Source organism: Numida meleagris, chromosome 1 (assembly GCF_002078875.1).
Source record: "Numida meleagris isolate 19003 breed g44 Domestic line chromosome 1, NumMel1.0, whole genome shotgun sequence".
In the NCBI taxonomy this organism is placed as follows: Eukaryota; Metazoa; Chordata; class Aves; order Galliformes; family Numididae; genus Numida; species Numida meleagris.
The window spans coordinates 46,641,515-46,663,209 of NC_034409.1; the positions used below are offsets into that span (position 1 = coordinate 46,641,515).

General features: G+C 35.2%; 1 protein-coding gene across 5 annotated transcripts in view; it reads left to right on the forward strand.

The window, feature by feature from the left end:
- Nucleotides 1-21,695, forward strand: part of CFAP54 (cilia and flagella associated protein 54) — a 120,006-nt gene that overhangs the window by 68,362 nt on the left and 29,949 nt on the right. For 4 of the 5 annotated variants that reach the window (XM_021392364.1, XM_021392447.1, XM_021392147.1 and 1 more), the window contains 16 exons: nt 770-1,000; nt 1,420-1,562; nt 3,109-3,290; nt 3,987-4,214; nt 4,422-4,645; nt 4,744-4,879; nt 6,507-6,621; nt 8,087-8,239; nt 8,767-8,961; nt 9,672-9,759; nt 10,195-10,401; nt 11,958-12,024; nt 14,335-14,517; nt 16,241-16,327; nt 17,296-17,418; nt 19,816-19,869. In XM_021392364.1, coding sequence (XP_021248039.1) covers nt 770-1,000; nt 1,420-1,562; nt 3,109-3,290; nt 3,987-4,214; nt 4,422-4,645; nt 4,744-4,879; nt 6,507-6,621; nt 8,087-8,239; nt 8,767-8,961; nt 9,672-9,759; nt 10,195-10,401; nt 11,958-12,024; nt 14,335-14,517; nt 16,241-16,327; nt 17,296-17,418; nt 19,816-19,869 — 2,416 coding nt within the window. The remainder of the gene's footprint in view (nt 1-769; nt 1,001-1,419; nt 1,563-3,108; nt 3,291-3,986; nt 4,215-4,421; nt 4,646-4,743; nt 4,880-6,506; nt 6,622-8,086; nt 8,240-8,766; nt 8,962-9,671; nt 9,760-10,194; nt 10,402-11,957; nt 12,025-14,334; nt 14,518-16,240; nt 16,328-17,295; nt 17,419-19,815; nt 19,870-21,695) is intronic. The other variant, XM_021392225.1, reaches the window with a different exon arrangement.

Below are 21,695 nucleotides of genomic sequence, written 5' to 3' on the forward strand. Positions count from 1 at the left end.
CGCTTTTTTCTTTTTCTGCTCCTTTCCATCACACATAATAATATTGCTATAAAATATAATCAATATTATATATGGTATACTGTTATGTCCACATTGTAAAGGCTGATAACAGGCAGAAAAATATTTTGGAATGATAAAGAGATGTGTTTATAGTTTATCAAAAAGAAAAAAAATAAGATATGATTTGACTACAGTATCATTATGCATCTTCATAAAGAGAAAACGCCAACTAATGCAGAGTCGTGGCTGAGAGTTGTGCTGGCAGAGAAACAACTGAAAAATCTGTGGATGGAAATTAAAGCCAGGCATCCACATTTGAAACGGAATGCTTTCTTCAAATTGAGGATGATAAGCTACCAAAACAAAGCAATAAAAATAATGATCCATATTTACAGTAAATAGTAGATCCTCAATCTCCTGAGCAGACTGTGTGAAGCGCACACTGCATTTTGTATAATAATGTTTGAGTGATTGAACTATAAGTAACTTCAGACATAGAGCTAAACTTCTTTCAAGTACTAAAACAAATACCTTACAGAAGTTGTAGAATGTAGGATTTAGTGTGTGTTAAGTGCCCTTAAGATGGAAAGCAGAATTGATATTCTTGAATGAAGCAAAAATCATTTTACGAGAAATGTGACTTCTTACAGTCTGTGGATATGTACTGGGATATTTCTGTGTATCTTTAACCTGCTTTGGAATTCTAGATCTTTGAGAAAACACAGTTTCATGTTTTTGCTACTGCATTTTTTTTTTAATTTTATTTTAGGAAACATCAGGAAGAATTACGAAAAGTAGCTCGGAACACCTTAGTGATACTGCTGAAACCAATTGTGAGCAATTACTTAAAACGAAAGAAGTTTCATCAGATATGTCTTGAAGAGATGCCCTGGAGATCTCAGATGAATATTTATGTGGCAATTGCACACTACAACTTATTTAAAAAGAAACTAGAAGAACAATATAATATTGGAATTGGTGGCTCACGTTGTCAGGACAGGTATATCTTACTGTATTATCAGTGTTTGCTATTAATGTTGATTGTTGTATTATTGCCATTAATGCAAATAGATTTGAATTATAGTATCATCAATCAGCTTGCCTTATGCACAATTCAGCTTCCCCATACAAATGAATTTACAGTTTAACACATTTTGACTTCAATTACATGACAGGTGGCATGAACGTTTTTGATTGCTTACTTGACTGGTCAGGTTTTACTTCTTCTGAAACTTTTGGAATATACTATACTGCAGTGTTTTTTGGTTGTCTGTACCTTTCAGCTGTTCATTTTATCTGATTGCCAAAGCAGCTGAAAAACAATGAAAGCTCACTTTTGAGAAACTGAATTTTGTGTGTGTCTATATAAAAATTGTTTTGTATTAATTTTTTTAAATTCTCTTTTCTTCCATTCTGCAGTTACAATATTCTGGATTCTGAAATATTCTCATTAAAGAATTCTGGAACTGTAGTGGTGAGAGAAGTTGTGGAGAATAAGCAAAGAACATTGATGGCTCTTCCTCTTGAAAATTCACCGTCAGAGCTGACCAAAAGACAAACACGTAAGAACTTTTAATGGGTACACAAAAGGAAGAAGTTTCAACTTACCTTTTTCTTTCTCCTATTTTCAATTCTGACCTCCATCTTTAGTTCTCCATGTCATTTTTGGAAAATCACCCATTCCTATTAAAAAAAGAAATTGTGTTTTTGGATTTCAAAAGTTTTGTCTGTATTTTCTCTTCCTGACATACCTATTATAAGTCATAGTCAATAACATGACCTTTTTAATAACCCTGGACATTATTGTGTTGATAAATGTGTTACTCTATATCAAATGATTATTCTTCGTTCTATAGTAACACGTTTATACATTCTAATAATCTAGCAATACTGGATTTTGGTTTGTAGGACCCATACTTGCTAGATAATATTCCAGATTATTATAAATGCAAATATAGTTTCCATGAGTTTTAACTGGTCTGCAATTTCTTTTAGATTTCCTAATTGGCCAATAATTTCCTGGGTCATTCTGTAAGTCTTTCTTAAAATTACAGACTGAAGTTTATTATCATCTATCAACTTGTATGTTGTCACCATCTGAGATTTCAACAGGAGATGAAAGTCTCCTGTTTGCAGTTAATTGAGAAATATAGAACTTCGATCACTTCAGATGGTGACAACGTACAAGTCAACCCAAATTAGTCCACCTATCCACTGTAACTTCAAGATAAAATCACAAGTCTGATCTTTTCAATAGAGCTCCGGGGAATACATTTTTGTCACAGCTGTAGGAAGCAAAATTCTATCATTCCTTCCTTAGGTAGGAATCAACCAGCCTCTTTGCCTTTCTCAGGGAGCTGTTACAAAAGCTAGCTGGTAAACTCACTGGTTCAGCTTACTCACGGCAACAGATTATTGTGCTTATACTCCTCTGACTTTCTTGATGTTTACAAGACACTGGGAACTGGAAGTTGCTGTAAACTAGCATTAATCCTGTTTGTTACATGCTAGCTGTTTCAGCAATTTTGAACAAAAGAATATCAGTGAAATATGTCATTTTCCTTAGTGTTCAAATATCAGTTATTGTGAAATTAGCTCCTGCTATTAAATGTATAGTTCATTATACAAATATTACAGTATCCCAGTTTCATGAGCCTTTGTGTTTCCCCTTAGAGGATGGTTGGCAATGAATAAAATAAAGAAACAATTCTACACATATCACAGTTTTTTTTTCAAAAAATCCCCTTCCTAACTTCTCTTTTTAAGAGGCTTTGGTTTCAGAGAGATTCTTGTGAGCTTGCCAAATGGTGATTTCTTCCTTAAATTTGGTAACTTTTAGGATAGGTTGTTTTTAATTTTGAGGCTGAAAACTATTTGGTACATATTATTGTGCTTTCTGCTTCTTCCTTCTCTTAAGTAAAGGCATCTTATATTTTAAATATCATAACCTTATAAATATGATAACCTTACCTTTGGCATTTCCTAACATGTGAGTATTTAGCTGGCTCAAAAATCCTAGCTGTCTGATAATATTTCCTTTCTTATGTTTTTGAGAACTTTAACTCACTTGGTGAGTTAACTCCTAACTGGTGAACTTTCTGTCTTCAGATACAAATAGATCTTCTGAGCACAGCACTAAATTGTGTGGAAGGGATACTCCTCAAACTCAAGTGACAAATGATATGGAAGTATCCATCTCACTTTCTCCCAAAGAACGCAAGCAGTTTCCATCAAATTCCACTTTATTGGACCACTTTACAAAAATCTTTCTACATTTAAGAAGAGCAGCAGTAAGATACATTTTCTTAGTAGAAATTTTGTTTACTACTAAACACTGCATTACAAAATGTACTCCATTTTACATGTAAAAAATGCTAAGAAACTTCAAAAAACTTTTTTTTTGGGAGGAAAAAGCAATGATTTCTCATCTTCTGCAAGATGTCAAAATACAGTGTATCAAATGTCAGACAAATTACCTATCTTAATATATCTCTATCAAATATATAATGTATATGTGTTTTATTTTTATTTAGTTTTTGTAACTTTCCCTTTCATGTTTGTTAAATCTGTCTTAAATACTTGTGGACTTACTTTTCTCTTTATAGGTCACAGTGAGTACCTTGCTAGTGTAAAAAGAAAAGGAATTGAAGGAACTGAAAGGAAAAGTAGTCTGGCTAGTCTTCCCATAAACCTTCCTAAAACTAAATAAAATATGTATTTTTAGGTGATATGAATTAATTTGTTTTCTTATTCTCACATCAGAAGCAACAATTAAATGCTATTATTAATTAGTGCTTCCATGAAAAAATCCCAAATTAAGTTTTTGCAATGCCTTATATAAATTGAGATTTTGAGAAATAATCTGTTACTAAGGGTGATTTGTTGAATGTAATTCTGAAAGATTAATTCTGCCTAGGCTCTGCAGTGAAAGAAGGAAGCTTTTCATTTCTGTATTTCCAAAGTATAATTCTGAATGATATGCACAGGTTCTTGCTCACCGTGGAGGCCACTGGACATTGCTTCAAAACTCATGCAGAGAACTTTGGAACTATACTCAAGAATCACAGTCAATTGCTAACCATTCCCATTCCTACAAGGGTGCATTTCCCATTACCAGGGCATTTCTTAGGAAGACAGTTTGGTTGCCATTTTATTTGGCTTCGGACATGATTATTGATATGATAACTGAACTACAAGCAAGCAATTCTCTTAAGGTAAAAATATGAAGATGATACACCCTTTATTATTGTGCCTTCTGTAGAGACAATTTTCTTTCTCTTTCTTTTATATTCTCATATCTCCAAATTATTTTTCTGTTAAATGTTTTTAGACAAGCACAGTATTTCCTAATCTTTATAATTTGATTTCTCCTAAAAACAATGTTGACAGTAACAGCTAGAATAATGTTTTTTTCACTGCAGATTATGGAGCCCGAAGGAGATTTCTGCATTCCCAGTTGCTTCGGAGGTATTACTGATGAGAATGGTGGTTCAAATCTCCATCCGCAGTCTCCCCTGGATGATGTGAATGTGGTTGACTTGAAATGGATATGTAATCTGATTCTTAAAACATTAGAGTTTTTGTATCAAATGAAGAAATGGGGAGCACTGGTACACATAGCTGTACAATTTAATGTATTAACACAGTAAGTTATACCAACTCTAACAAAAACTAAAAACCAGCATTATATATTTAGATTTACTATTATTTTGATTAATTATTATGCCATACCTTTTCTTTCAGTGAGAGATATACAGAACAAGTGAGTCCACTTCTGGTGTATGCTCAGAGGCAGCTGCTGGAAAGGTTACAGCAGTTCAGTGGCCCAGACAGTCATAAATCTCCTTTCATACAGTATCTATCCAATAATGCAAATAAGGTGAACCGCAGATTTCTTTTTTGGGTACTAACTGTTAATATGAACTAAATATAGAAAAGTATGTTCGCTGATTAGATTAATATGGTTTTCCATAATGTTCACAAATAGTAAATTAAAATAAGAAATTAATGAACGTAATTGATTGAAGTGCATGAGAGGGCTTTTATGACATGATTCCCATGACAGCAGAGGTCTGGACTTGCTGACCCAGAGAACGTTTCTTCCATGCATTATGTACTCATTCCGCATTGCGAGCCTAAATCTAATTTCATGTTAGTTCTTGACGCTGCTCTTTTAAACTGAAAACATTTATTTGGATGTTGCATAATCTTTGTGATTAATTAAAATTAAATACAAAGAAATTGCTTTCTTTCTGCATTGGAACACGGCTTTTAAATTAATCAAATTAAGTTATCCCAAACATTGACAACACCAAGAAAAAACATGCAAAACTTTATTAAAACAAACAAAAAAAACCCAGCTGCTCAGCAAGTTCCTTCATGCTTTCTATGGCTTTCTATGTTTACTAAACTGATATTCCTAGTTGCAATTTTTTTTTGCGGAATTAGCTATTAAATATCAGGATATTTTTTAACTTAACATTTCTAAGAAGTCATATTATTTAAATTTTTAATATATTTCTATTAACTAATATAAACAGGACTTGAAAGAGAGGGGGAAAGTGGGTTTTGGAAATACAAGCAGGCAGAGTTCTGAATTTGTTTTGGGTTCAGGATCCGCTGCCCTGCCTAGAGACAGCTTACGTCTGCATAATACCTGTAAGGCATTCAGTTTGCACTCCTGGCTTGCAAAGGGAGCTGAGGATATTCTATGATTCTCTGATTGTATACCACTGTGATCTGACCAATGTGGAAAAGCAATCATAGTAATGAAAAACATCTTAACTTACAGAATGAAGACTAATGTCCTTTAATAGTAAATAAGGAGTGTACAGTATACAGTTAAAAATTAGGAGAGTATTGCTACATTTTGCAATGCTATTCAGGGAGACTGGAACTAGCTCTGAATTGATTATTTCTTTCCTGAAGTGATGTGGCTACATCAACACAACTAAATGCTAGATTAGCTCTGTATAGAGGCTAAATACGCTTGTATGGAATTTTGCCTTTCTCACGGGGTTAGACTCCTGTTATTTGCTTAGAGCTATTAGAGCCTTACTCTGGATTACGTTGTGTTTTAGAGGCAGTGTGCTCTTCAGGCATACAAACACTTCTAGGTTATTTGCAAACATGCATTTGTCCAGACTAAGAAGGGTAGAGTGTTTGCTGAATATCAATAGTTTGCTTATGATTATGGCAAACACCATATGAGATGCAAGCTTAATTCTTTAATATGAATTGTTTGTATTTTTTCAACTCTGATCTCTAAGGATATAAAATTTGAGATATAAAATTTCACACTTACATGATATATCCACTATTTAAATATTGTGAATATTTTACTCCTTGTTGAGCTGGATATTAGTAATGAGTCATTGGTGTTTTTGTAAATTTGTCTTCTTTTATTTTGTGATATATGGCTGTTTAGATGCTTAACTATTAACATGAAACATTATGATTTTTTATAAATATTGTTCAATGATCATGAAACAAAACTTGATTTTTAGATGAGCTGCAGAGACTACATAGGGCAGAATCTACAGCTACCTGTTGCCCCTTCTGCTAGTGTACTGGTCTTTCCTGGCTGCTTTTTATATCCTGAGATGAAAAATGATTATGCAGGTCAGAGCACATTTCAATGTCATGAGTTACGTTTTCTCCCAAAACCTTTCATTTTTTTTTTTTTTTAATCCTACTGGATATTGTGTTTTTTATTTTCCTTCTTACTGTAGGCCTTCAATTGTTCCTATGTTTCTTTGAATATAAGATCAGTTTAGTCTTCAAATTACTGTTGCTGATATTTTGATTGAATAATAATGCTGTGAAGACCTTTCCAAATTTCATAATGCATCTGAAAGCAGAGAAGAGCATTTGTTGTCCAGCTGCAAGATGGCCACAGTATGTTGAATAAACTTGGTGGTGGCTCTATTTTCTGAGGGTGTTGTTGAATACCAAGCAACATACCCAGAAGTTAATGTGAACCTTCACTATTATTGGTAGAACCAACACAAAAATTGAGATAAAGTATGAGGTGACAGAACACCTTTTTTACATGTAAAGATATCATTTCCAGTCAGGATTAAAATGTTTTAATTATTGATGTAAGTTTGTAAAACATAGTTCCTCATACTACAGAGATGTCAAGACATTGCACAGAAGGCTTTGTGTGCAGTTCAGTGGAGGAAAGTCATTAAATGGTAAATAATGCTATAGAGTAGATAATATTTATGCATGCAGTCGGGAGAGCATGCCAGCTGACAGGTTTGATGTGTAGAAACTGCAGGAATTGTAAGTAGGATCATTGGTTGTAATAAAGTATTTGTTCCCATACTGAAGACACCAAAATCCAAATAAGAGATATCAGCTGATGCATGCTAAAGACAGATGGAATTCATGGAATGTAGATATCATGTCACAATTAAAATTTAACACTGAAAAATTCTATGACACCAGTCATAGAATGGCCTGGGTTGAAAAGGACCTCACAGATCATCTAGCTTTAACCCCCCTGCCATGGGCAGGGTCACCAGTCACTAGACCAGGCTGCCCAGAGCCACATCCAGCCTGGCCTTGAATGCCTACAGGGATGGGGCATCCACAACCTCCTTGGGCAACCTGTTCCAGTGCGTCACCACCCTCTGAGTGAAAAATTTCCTCCTAATATCTTACCTAAATCTGCCCTGCCTTAGTTTAAAACTATTCTCCCCCGTCCTATCACTATCAACCCGTGTAAACAGTTGTTCCCCCTCCTGTTATGTGCTCCCTTCGAGTACTGGAAGGCCACAGTGAGGTCTCCCTGGAGCCTTCTCTTCTCCAAGCTAAACAAGCCCAGTTCCCTCAACCTTTCTTCACAGGAGAGGTGCTCCAGCCCTCTGATCATCTTAGTGGCCCTCCTCTGCACCAGTTCCAAGAGCTCTGCATCTTTCTTGTGCTGGGTGCCCCAGGCTTGGATGCAATACTCCAGATGGGGCCTCACAAGAGCTGAGTAGAAGGGGACAATCGTCTCCCTCTCCCTGCAGGTTGCTTTCCTAAAAATACATGTTTATATAAAGCAAAATTGTTCTCCATAATTGTTTATTTCTTTTAGATGGCAGTCAAGCTAAACCCGTAGTTTATGTACCTCTAGATGTGGAGGACACATTGAAGTGTTTTAGAGAAACTCTAAAAAAGTCTAAATATCACAGCAGAGCACTGAGACACAGCAGAAAACTGCTTTCACTTTTTCTCGCACACATACAAGGTGAGTACTTCATTGAAATGTTTCTCACTTAGCAATGAAGTGTGTTTGCAGTTTAAATACTACAGAGCAGAAGACAGTTTTTTTAAAAATAAAGTTTTAATCATTATTGAGAGTCAGAACTAACAAAAAATATGATATTATGCATGAAATTCTTTAAATGAGTGTTCTAAGCTGGATTTCAGATGATTTGTGCCTCACAGTTGGATAATAAAAATTTTTCTCTTACAATTATGTTGCCTGACTTTCTGCTTCCAAACCTCCATTGGAGCACTGACTGGCAGCTCTTATCAAGCTTATTTTCTCTATGTGGCCCTGAATTTTCATTTGGATGTGCTGCCCAATGAATTATGACCAATGAACTTGATTAGAAGACACACTGGCAGAATCAGAACATAGGAAACTAGATTAAAAGAGGGCACAAAGGAATCATATATTTCTTTGAATAACACTATGTGAAAATATTTTCAGTGCTCGAAATAGTACAATACTTTACTGAACTGTTCATATAAATTGCTTTTCTGATCTAGAAAATGTTGGAAGAACAATCAGCCACGTCTCTCCAAACAGAAGGCTGGGATTTAATGTGGGAGCTGAACTGGCATTTCTGCCAACACCATGTGACCTTTCTAAAGAAAATTTTAATTTCTCCACCAGCATTGAGAGTAAACCAATGCCACAGTCACAGCTTTCAGTAATTGTCTCTTCCTATGAACAAACAATTGGTAATTGCTTTTTATAAATTTCTGTTTATAGCTAACATTTAACACCTTTCTACCTATCTGGGCTCACTATCTGCTTATTCCAGTGTTATTTTCCTCTGTCAGACAGCTATAACTGTGTGGAAAGTGGTCTCCAGAAATACAAAAACTTCTCTCTTAATTCTGAAAATGTATATTAGTTCCTAAACAAGCCACTCATTGGTCATCACCTCTACAGTATCTCTTCTTATGAAAAAGTATTACTTCTGTGGCGTCATGCTGATTAATCCCAAATTAAAAATCTGTCGTGTTCAAGGGAGTCATTTTAATTTCATGATACATTTTTTTTTTCCCCTAGGAAACAGATCTTTCGTGTTCTTTACATTTGAATATGAGAACCTGTTAGTTGGTGTGTATCTTACTTTCTAGTAAGGCTTTACTCGTATATTTACAGCTCAGCCTGAGAATGTTTTCTCAGTCTAAGAAAAAAAAAAAAACAACAGTTTAGACAAACAGATCTGTAAATACGTAGTAACCTAGTTTTTAGATTTAGTAGAAATAAGAAATTATACCTTTGAAGGCAAAATATAGAAGCTTAGTAAGTCTTTAAAAAATATTCATGCAATGAATTACATGCCAATGCATTTCTACTTTTCATGCAAAATTTGTTCAAAATTCAGTAACTGACGTAATGATGTGTGGTTTTTTCCACTTCATTATATAATGAATAACAGGAATTCTTGAAGTAAACAACCAGAGAGACCTCAGAGTTCAGGCTCTACATGAACTTGGAAATCTTCACTTTTATGCTGGAAAAAAAAGGTACATTATTCTTGGATTAAAAAAGAGCACAGATTCATTTTTTTTAATTGCCATTCTTACACACTTGAACTGTCTTCTAAGTTCCTGTGCTGTTTTGAGGTCCGTATCACTTCTTTCATCTATCTCACTACTAGCTATATTTTGAGAGATTTTTCTGTAGCATTAATTTATCTTTCTTGGCTGAGTAATTGTAAGATTAAGCATTGCTGTGTATTTTTAGGAAGTAACGTTTATCTCGTGTCAATTTAATCTTAGTAAATGTCCAAATGAACATGTTGACCAGGAATGGTATCTTTTTGTCAAAACTCTATTTCTGTTTTTGACCTAATCAGAATTAGTTATAACTTGGACCGTGGAGGTAATATGAAGCTAGTCTTATCTTCTGCTTTAGAAAATGTCAGTGATATGATGAGTATACTTTTTTATGTGTTACAGAGCTGCTTTTAAATATTGGTGTCAAGCCCTTGATGAAACACTCAACATTGCTGATATTCTTAACAACTGGCAAGAGTTAGGCTTTTCAAAAAATGCTACCGAGTGCTTTGCAGTCAGAAGATCTACTGATATTAGTCAGAAATTTCTTTCTCAGGCTGGAATTTGGGGATGTTTGCATGCAGCAGTTTTAGTAGCTAAAATAGCTCAGTAAGTATTTTATTTTTGTATTTGTAAATATCTATATAGACGTATATATTTCTTCCATATTTTAAAAGAACTGCTTATCGAGGACATTTGGCAACTTGAAATTAATTTAAAATAATGAAGAGTTGCTATAAAAAGGACTCAGCAACAGCAGAAAAATTTTTCCTTTCAGGAAGAAAGTTGCTCCTTAGGAGAATAGTGTTTGTACCCTTTCCTATAGTGCTCATCCTTGATCATAGTTGCAGCTGTAAATTATATGGAGAGATCTTGGAAATAAAACAAAATGATAAAAAGTCATAAGCACAAGGATTTTACAGTCTTATTGATTTTCAATTGAAATATCACATCCCCCAAGTCATTGCACATATTAAATATTAATGTATCCTAAGGACAGATTTGCTGCCTAAAGTACTCATTTTCTGGTGAATTACAACTAAATAAAATTTGAATTACTCTATGAAAGTCTGCCATCAATAAATATTTCAGTCCAGTACTGCTTCGCTGCTGGTGAAACACTATGGATGTAACTCTGAGCTGTTCCTCAATATATTTTATACTATACAAAATGTACAAAATTTAAAACTTGAAAGTATCTAAGCCAGTTCCAAGTGACCTTAGAAATGTTATACCCATGAAAAAGCAGAGCTTCATCTAAGTGAATTGTTATTAGCAGGCAAGCAGGTCCTAGTAATAGCACTGTAAAATATCTGAAAACCAAAGTACCTTTGAAAGCATTAACATGGGTATTTCAGCATGAAATGGTGTTATGCAACTCAGAATTAGCACTCATATGAAAAGGAGTGAGTTTACATGGATTCTAAACCACCTTTGTGCTCTTCTAATTCTGAACTGTATGGCAGCCCCAGGCTCACAGTAGGACCCAATCCTGAGCTACTTCTCAAGGCGCTTGTGGCACATGTTTGCTGCACTTTATACTATGCCTTTACTTCTACTGTATCTATTCCAAATCCTGGTAGGGATCTGGATGGAGTATCCTCTTAGCTTCTCCCTCAGGCACATCTTTTCTCAGACCCAAATTGGGCTGTTAGCCATCCTTAAGTAGCTCTTTCTTTTATGACTGTAAAGTGCACATTAAAGGATTCTAGTATTAAAGATTTTGAGTATTATAGATCATAGCAATACTCTACTACCATATTGGTTTAAAACTGGTGAGATAGCGCATGGGTTTCATTTAATCAGGGTGAACAGCTACCATGTGAAAGTCCACATGTGCTAGGCTTCCTTTATGGAAAGAAATACAAACATGCTTAATCTTTCTAGTTTGGGATGAGATTAATTTTGCTCTCAAATTCCATATTTTTCTCCCTTAACTTTAAAGGGAATCTAGACAAGTCCTTTTATCTGGGTATGCCTTTGGTCAAATGATTCTTTCTTTGCATGACATGGCTGAGCACCTATCTGCAGAAGATGCAGCTGTTTTCCAAGATGGAAAACATCTAGATTGTGTTAGTATCATTATTAAACTAGATTAAAAAAAGAGTTTGAATAGTTTATATTGATGGACACATTCACATTTCTTATTATTTGTTGTACTTTAGATATATAACAACATCAAATGTGAGATTAAGAACTAAATACTGCTACTTTTCTGCTATACTCTTTAAGGTAAGGATGCAATTTCAGTTAGAATTCACAAAGATGACAAATTGCTTCTAATATTTAAATCTCAATAACTCCCTATTATAACATTTCTATTCTCATTCTGATTGTAACAGAAACCTGGAGATCAGAGGTAACTGACAATTTATGCACATTAGATGTATTTATTCTCTGTTTTTTAACACTATTCCAATTCTAAAGCCTAAACATTATCACTTCAATAAGACACGAGTCTCTCTAAGAAATAAAGAAATATTGAAAAATGAAGATGACTAAAATATTTGGCAGTCAAATATATATTTTTTCTCTTGAAGTGTTCTGCTCAAGAAGGGGTGGATTGTATCAACAAGATACTCAGTCACTGAGCTGATGTACATTGTACGAAGTCTTCACAGATTGTTGTACATTTTCAAACAGGAGAAAACAGACTTTAGAAAAATGTGGTTTTTTGGTATTTTTTAGCATTGAAAAGTATTTTTTTATGTTGCTAAATTAATACAGAAGAAATAAGCTCTATAAGTAGTGGGTAGTCAAAATGATTTCATTTCATTTACTTAGAAAATAAGCTCATTAAAATTAAGTTTGCAAACTTTCAGAAGCAAACTATGGAGGAAATAGAAGTGTTTCATTTTACTTCTAAAATAGGGTTTTAAGACATCAGTAACAGAAGTTATATTGGAAAAAAATAATTGCAAGTATTCTGTCAGTCAGACTCCACTGGGGTCAATGCTAACTCATCTCAATGCAGCAACAGGAAGTTACTTGGCTTCTAAGAAGCAAACTGATGCCAGTTTCAAAGATCTTGTGCCAGCTGTGATTGTGACTGTGTGATCTATACTAGGTCATATTTAAAACCTTGTTAATTTCAGTAAAGGGAGAACAAATTGAAGAAACAGGTAAAGGATAGTTATTATTAGCTTCTAGCTCTGTAGTTGCAGGTGGTACAAAGCTGAACAATTTTGATTCCTCCTTTTGACAGAAATAGTAGTAACAGTTTGCTACAGGTGTGTAATGGTAGAAATAATTGTGACTTGACTGAATTGAGACTGATATTAATTAGGATTGAAGAACCTTGCAGGGTGAGAGTCTTGAAAAATATAATCAGTTACTGAACTTTGCCAAGTTCAAGCCCATAATTTGTTCTGTGATGTGGAAAGCTCTTTTATAACCTCATTTAAATTCCACCTCTGGTATTGACTTTAGGCTTATTAATATCTGAGATCTGAGTATGTCTAGCATATAATTGCTAACTATGACATGATAAACACAATTGGGAAGGAATATCCAACATCAGAGACAATGTTGATGTTCCTCCCTTCACAGAGATGAATGTTTAAGTTATATCGCTTAAGCTGCACTAGACCAAGATAAAGGCTGAATTGGGCTTTGGTTAGTATACTCTGGTCAGGTTACATGGCACAGAGGTAGTGGCAAGGTGGAGCATGCTTCCTGCAATTCTTAGGGTATGCAGGGTACTTATTATTTCAGAAAGATAACAGTACATAGTTCACTTAGTTTAGGCATTTTAGAGGAGATGTCCTATTATATACAATTTGAAATACGTTTTATTCAGAATGATTTTAAATGCAATACGTCAAATGTTGAACCAGCCTCTAACTGGACTTAAATAGTGTGTCTCAGAAGGAAAAAAAAAAAAAAAAAAAAAAAAAGAAGACGATTTGTCTTTAGATGGAAGACATTTGCCATGAAACATCTGTGGACTGGTAAAGAGATTGAATGTTTCTTCAAATACATTGCAATGAATTTTTCCTTGGTATTTTACTTGACTATGGAGATGTTTGAATAAACCACTGTATTATCTCAGTGTGCTGATCAGAATTTTATCCTAAGAATTATCAAAGTACTCTTTAAGAACCCCTAGCGACTTACTAGTTTTTTTTTTTTTTACAGTACTTCAAAGGATTTATTTGGGATGCTTTCACTTGGAATCTGAGAGAAATGCCATTGGCCCTTTAGGAAGGTTTCTCATTGCTTAGGGAGTACTTGCTAAGGAATCTTTCATGATTATTTTCCTGCACCTAGATCAGTTTTTTGTTTCTGCTTATGCCATGAAATGCTGTTTATAAACTAGTTACAGCCTCCTTTTTTTTCTCTTCTCCATCAAGTTCACATATAAATCAGTAATCATTTAAAAAATATATTTTTCATGTTTTTATCCTGAAACAGCTGGATACTTTGTCATTGACTTAGTTTAATTTATAAAGTCATCTATGAGTCTCAAGAGTTAGAGATTCTTAGTGTCTCACCTAATTACTTTACTTCTTTTTACATGTAGTTTGTTGTTTTTGCTTTCAGACTCTGTTTAGAGCCTCTCTTCCACATCCCACATCTGACTGTGACTTTGCACAGTATGAAACACATACGCTTATTCCTGGAATTGACTTGTTCTCTGATCACTACAGAGCCGATATCTCCACTGTAGTTGCAAGTCTGAATTTCCTTATGTTTGAATTACATTGTGCAAAACAAAATTTAACAGTAAGTATCATTTAGTAGCATTTGTTTATTTATCATTTTGTAACATTTATAACATTTTATGATATTATTGGATGTATTTATGACAAATCATGGAAGCTCTAGTAAAATATCTCTATGTTAGGTTCTATGGCAACTTTCTCACATTCTGTTATTACTCTGTATGGACTGCTTTTACACTTTCCTTCTTAAATTGATCATGTGGCCATTGCCTTCATCTAATGACTGACCTCTTCTGATTTAATCTAACTTCTTTCAAGGGTATGATGCCCTACACTGGAATAAATTGATTGTGTTGCTTACTAGTACTGAAAAGGGGCAGTTCTATATCTGTTCCTATTTGCACCTGTATGCTACAACAGATTTTCTTACATCTTTTCAGATAATTTGATACCTTTATAAATCAACTCCCAGCTGGAAAAAACCTTCCAAAGGAAAAATAAGTAAATAAATTAAATAATTTGCTGCTGCTTTAATGAGCTGAATCCGCTTAGGTAAAGGTCCCACAAGTGGCAAAGCCAGTGCAAGTGGAAAAGATTGCGTGGCTAGCAGGACAAATTAGGAGGTGGAGATGGAAGAGGGGTTAGAGAGGAGGTGAGGTGGTGACATGTTACTCCTCTTTTTTTTGTCAGCAAACCATGCATTGGATTGATTTCTTCTGGAACTTCAGGTGAAGTGTCTGTTTTGTCTGTGGTTGATGATTCTTTGCATCTTTCTTTACTGGTGCTCACTTTGTTAGAGATCTTTGTCTAACCTGCCCTCACTATGGGAGATTGAGTGAGATCAAGGAACAAACAGTTTCCTGGAGTCAGGGATACTTACAGTGGCTGCTTGCATTTTTGATTCTTTTTGCACTTGCACTGGCAGAATATAGATCTAAGCCATAGGTTATTGTCAAAGCAATAACCAATTCAGCAGGATGAGAGCTTCATTTCCACTGAATGCTTAATGTGTAGGAATGTTTTGGATGATGAACACTGAGACGATTTGACATAAATCATAATATATCAATATTAAAGTTTTATTAAAAAAAAAAAGACTTCAAAGACTAATTTTGTAGAAGCACTACAAATTTCAGTCAGAAATGGTATGGGTACAATTAAAATGTTTGCCTGAAGCTGTTGTAATCCAAATTCTGAAGCTATTCTATGAAAAAATAAAAGCACATTTCCCGAGAAAGTAACAAGGCTTTTACGATTTGTCTTTTCTGAAGTCTTATATACTGTGTGTGCTTACCAGAAAGTTTGTTTTTGAACATTCATATAGTTTTTCCCCACAAAAGCATTCAACTGAACAGAAATGAATTTGTCAAAAAGCCTCCTTCTCATCCAATGTATTTTACAATTGGTATTTTTTCACTTAGACAATTGCTGGACACCATAGTGTTTATATTCTAAAGCTCACTCCATTATTTTTTTGCTTATATGGAAACAGTTGTGGCATCAAAATGCAGTTTTAGAAACCCCTTACATCAGAATCTTTCCAGTAGGTTTACTCACCAGCAGTACAGTAAAAAATAAAAATAAAAAAACCTTGAAGTTTTGGAGAAACCTTACACTACACATTGTGAATCCCATTTAATATAGTAATGAAATAATTAGGGGTTATATTTAGCCAGCTGAAAAACTTTGTAAAATCTTCATCTTTCATACAGCATAAGAGAAATAGTGCTATAATTGAGCCCTTTATGCCATTTATAACTAGATGACCTAATATTTTCCAACAGATTTTACCTTTGTTCACATTATACCAATACTTTGTTTCTGAGATTTGTAAAGACCCCACTAAATGTATTGAAGGAAGAATCTTCAAGGTAATCAAAGAAATTTTCTTTTTATCATGGCACATTGTATTTGAAATAAACTTTTCACTTCTTTGTTAAGTATAGTTGATTTAATATGTCTTCCTATATAACTACTGTGAAAAATGGTGCTTTAAAGTTGAGCTGATCCTCAGTATTTCTTAATAAAACAGATTGCAGAATAGGAATACTTTCTAAATGAATAATATTTATATTCTCAATATTTGTAGGATGTAGAGTTATTTAGAAAGTTTTATTACTTTTGACTTACAGTAAGTGCTGAATAGTTCCATCATTTTTCTACTTTCCATTTAGCAGATATTAACATTAAAGATATGATAAGATCTTTCCCGCTTAAATCTATACTCATTGTTCCATGTTTTATCTTCTTCTATTATTCTCTTATGTTTTCCTACGTGCAAAACTTAAATTTCTTTATAATGTTCACTTCCAGATTTGTTATCAGTATCATAGTAAAACGAGGTTGTCAGACTTCTAGGAACAGACTTCTGTGATTCCACTAATGTTTTCACTTTTTTTTTAATCTCTTTTTTTTTTTTTTTTTTTAAAGACTGCAATTTGTAAGAGTCAAAGTATTATTGCTTTTAGATATTTTCAGGAAATGCTGCGATGGATTAGGGAGACTAGCTGAGTACTGTGAGATTAACAGGAATAAGTGGCTGATCTTGGACTATGACTCAAAGTTATAACCGCATGAATTAAGATTTTTCATTTCTCAGGAGCATGTTTTCGAAGAAGGTTATGAGTTTTTCACCTCATTTTTTTAAAGACCTGTATTTGAGATTTCTCTATTTAGGAAAAAATATAAAATATTTATTTTCATTGCAGAACATTCTCCATCAGTGTACTACTATTTCAGTAGCCAAATCTATTTGAAAATTACCTTTAAGTATATTTTATTTAGAGAAAAAAAATAGCTGGAATTTTTTTTAACCTAACCCTCTGTTATTTTTTCACAGATTAAAGTACTTACAGATATAGGATTTTTTACAGAGGCCTTTCATGAACTGTGTTTACTTAATTTCGGAGAAAGAATTCCATGGAAAATACCAGCAGGGTACAAAAAAAATGAAGAAATGAAGGTAAACACCAGTAAAGCAGAACATTGAAATATAACACTCAATTCTCTTCATTAAAGAGACATAAAGATGAGTTCTCAGCCCATTTTAGATGGATGGCAAAATTCTCACCACCCAGGCAGGGACAGGACATCTGGGGCACTGGGCAGCTCCCTGGGACTGGGCTGAGCCTGGGCAGGGCAGGGCTGTGAGGAGCTGGTGCCCGGCCCTCTTGCGGCCTCACTGGGACAGGGGCTGATAAGCCCTGGGGTGATGTGGGGCACTGGGCCTGGGGCCTGGGGTGATGTGGGTCAGAGGAGGTCCCAGAGGCACTGGACAGAAGGACCGATAGATACACTTAGAGCCTTGACTGTTAACTTACCCCAGTTTGGTCTTTGATTTTCTCCGTATCTAAAGCGAAGTAGTGATCTTGCTTTTATCATTAATGTGCTTATCTACAAGGTTATAAGGTGTTAACAATTCACCTTGGCTTCTTTGTCTTACCTGTGAGTGTATCCATGCAAGGTTCCCCCGTAATAATTTTCTATCCTTCCCTTGTTTTTCCAGCACATACAAAAATATCTAATGAGGTATTGCTGGACAGGTTATCAGGTTATCATCTGAGTGATACTCAGATGAAGTATATGTGCTAGCACTAGCTAGATGGACTAAACACGTGATAGAAGAACAGAAGGAAAGACAGAGCCACCCTTTCTTTTGTCAGAATAGAACTGATTTAATTGTACAGCCATATGCTCTAGATGAAGTAGGATGATATTTCTAGTCTGGTGATAATTACAGGCTTGGAGCTGAAAGGGGAACTTCTAGCCCACCTCCATGACTTCACTATTATTTCCCTTACCCCATGCTGTAGACCCTTACTCTAGTCTGGAACTGGTGAGCAAATTTAGTTTAATGAACTGACTTGAAAGGAAATTAACCCCTGCACTCCATCAAACCCTGAGAGGGAGTTTCCAGCTGATCAGTGGCCTGACTGGCCTTATCCTGCAGCCTTGCAATGGCTAGAATCAGCGCAAAGCAGCAGTATTTTTTTTTTTTTTGACAGCAGCCAACTGTCTGACCTAATTAATAGGGGAAATTACAACTAAATTTACGATGTCAAATATTTACATTTAAAAAACAGAAATATGAGCAAGTGCTCCTCCCAAAATAACCTGCAGTGGTACTAGTTTTTAAATGAAACATAACCTTATGAAAATGTAAAACAAAAATATTTGATAAATGGTCAGACCTTTTAAACTTACCAATAACACTTTCGTACAAACTGCATGGAAAGATAAAACCTGAAATCTCATCTTTTTCCTTAAGGCACAAGCTTCATTGCATTTTCACAGAGTTGAGCCATACAGAGTTATTAGCACCCTCACTGGAACTGATTCTGCAAAACCCCCTTCTTCATGGCTGCAATAAGGAATGTATTTTATCCTTACTGATGCTAATGAGGTTAAAATACACCATGAAGCTGTCTTCTTAATTTGGATACTGTGTCAATAGCTTACAGAGTTAGAATGAGGTCTGGTTAATTTTGGCACCTGTCTTTTTCTAATAGGGTTCACAGATGAAAGTTTGGGTGAACAGCAGAGAGGGTTCAGCATTAGGACTCTTGTTAGGATGTGATTCAAGTAGAAACTCTTCCTGGACTTTTGTACGGCTCTCAAACTGAGGATAAGGACCCACTTTTCAGGGATTGACAGAGATAGTAAAGAGCTCCATCTGGAGTTAAATTTTATGAAAGAATTAATAAAAATCATGTAAAACACAAGTGAGAATTATGTGTAGAGCTCTCAGTTAGGATGAAGACTGGAAATTGTCTTTATTTCTATCTTTTCCTTCCCCTCTGCAGACAGATTTGTCTCTTAGTGATAAGATAAAGGGTTTTTGAGCAGGAATTGGAATTAGGGTTAGGATTCAGAAAACCAAAGTGTGTATAAATCAAAGAATATCTGTTATTTTTATAGCCCTCAAAGGGAGTTTGAATTCTTCAGTTCATCTTGATCTGTAGTTTGCCCTTTCATTACATTCACAGGTCTGTGTTCAGCTGAATAGCAGTGGAGGTATGTGCTAAGTCTGGAGTTAGCTTTGGGACTCAGGAATGTGAAGAACATAAATGGCAAGCGGTGGCTGATATCTTTGTTGGAAGAGGATTTTTGTTGGTTTACTTCTCTGCCGCCTTCTTTTGATTCACATTGAAGAGTCCTGTCGAATAGCATAGGAGATGTAGGGATAGATCTGGGTTTCAGGTTCAGAAATGTGAAGCCCATAGATACCAATCGCTGATATTTTCAGAGTCCTCAAAAAATAGTTGGAAGTGCATTATACTTGTCCACTGTTCTGCTAACATGCTTATTTTATACTTGTATCATAACATATTACAAATTTTTTATTCTGTTGATTTTACAGACCTTACTGAACTTTGACTCCTCAAAATCTCTCCTGAGTTTTACAAATTTACAGGTAAAAAAAAATAACCTGAAAGTACCAAAATTTTAATGCTGGACATATAGATTTATTTCAGTGGCTTTAGTTAGCGATTATTTGGTTCAGAAAATATATTTTAGTAAACACAAGTAAATAGAAACCATATTCTCCTCAACAGTTTCATTGGGATAAGTAGTGACTGTTTTTCATCATAGAATCATAGAATCATAGAATCATAGAATAGCTCGGGTTGGAAGGGACCTCAAGGATCATCAAGCACCAACCACCCTGCTGCAGGCAGGGCCACCAACCTCCACATCTAATACTAGACCAGGCTGCCCAGGGCCCCATCCAACCTGGCCTTGAACACCTCCCTGGGCAGCCTGTTCCAGCACCTCACCACTCTCATAGTAAAGAATTTCCCTCTGATAACCAGCCTAAATCTTCCCTCCTTCATCTTAAAAACATTTCCCCTTATCCTGCCATTATCTACCCTTTCAAAGAGTTGATTCACCTCCTGTTTGTAGGCTCCCTTTAGGTACTGGAAGGCTGCAGTGAGGTCGCCCTGCAGCCTTCTCTTCTCGAGGCTGAACAAGCCTGGCTCCCTCAGCCTGTCTTCATTGGAGAGATGCTCCAGCCCTCTGATCATCTCTGTGGCCCTCCGGACCCTCTCTAACAGCTCCCTGTCTTTCTTGTGTTGGGGGCCCCAAACCTGGACGCAGTACTCCAGATGGGGCTTCACGAGGGCAGAGTGGAGAGGGACAATCACCTCCCTCTCCCTGCTGGCCACCTCTCTTCTGATGGAGCCCAGAATCCATTTGCTTTCTGAGCTGCAAGAGCACACTGCTGGCTTATGTTAAGTTTTTCACCCACCAGGACCCCCAGGTCCTTCTCTGCAGGGCTACTCTCAAGGATTGCTCCTGCTAAACTACCAAGAATGTCAGTCATCTGCCCTTCTGATTTCTATATGAGCTGTCTTCATAGACTTATCCTAATTTAGACTAGGGCTGAAGACTGTTTCTAGAAGAAAAAGAAAAAAAGGTGAATCTGTAAATTAATTAATCATTAGTAAATTCTCATTTTAATTAAAATTGCATGTTTATCAATGATTATTTTGTTTTTCATTTTCAATTGCTTTTTTTCACTTGCTTTGTCACAGATCTGTTGAGCCAGTAGATGTTAGCAGAAACAGCAAAAGAAGCCTTACCATAAACACAAACTGATAAAATAGAAAAAAAAAACAAAACTTTTTTCCACTTTCATCTCTTATTCACAGCAAGGTTATGTGTCTCTTACAACAGTTGATATTAGAAGATAGAAATGAGATTTCTGTCTTGGCAGCTTTCAATTTCACTTGTTACAGATTTATTTCCAGATTGTACTTTTTCCTGAGATTTTGATTTGAACACTTCACAGTCTATATGCAGCTCTTATTGGTCTCCTCATGATTTTGCTAAGCTGTGTAGACTTCCTACTTCTAAATTTATTAATCCAAAGCGAGGATAGTAAACTCAAGATGGAATGATGAACATTTTTTCTTTGCCTCACCTTTCTAGTTAGGGGAAATTGTAGCAGTTTCCTTTGAGTTTGATTTATGAACTACAGGTTTACCTACATATTTTTTGATATCACTTTAGCTAAAAGAGTGCTATGGACATTGTAGAAAACCAGAACTCACACAAAGGATTAGAGGCACCTTCTGTGGGAAAATTGATCCCTGATGCTGTAGCCTCAGCAGTAGTTGCTAGGGAGTGAATTAAATTTGGGAAGGAAAACATCAACTGCGACTAAGGCCAAGATCGCATTACTAATACTGCTCATGTTAATTGTTGATAAACATTATTATTATTATTAGAAGTAGA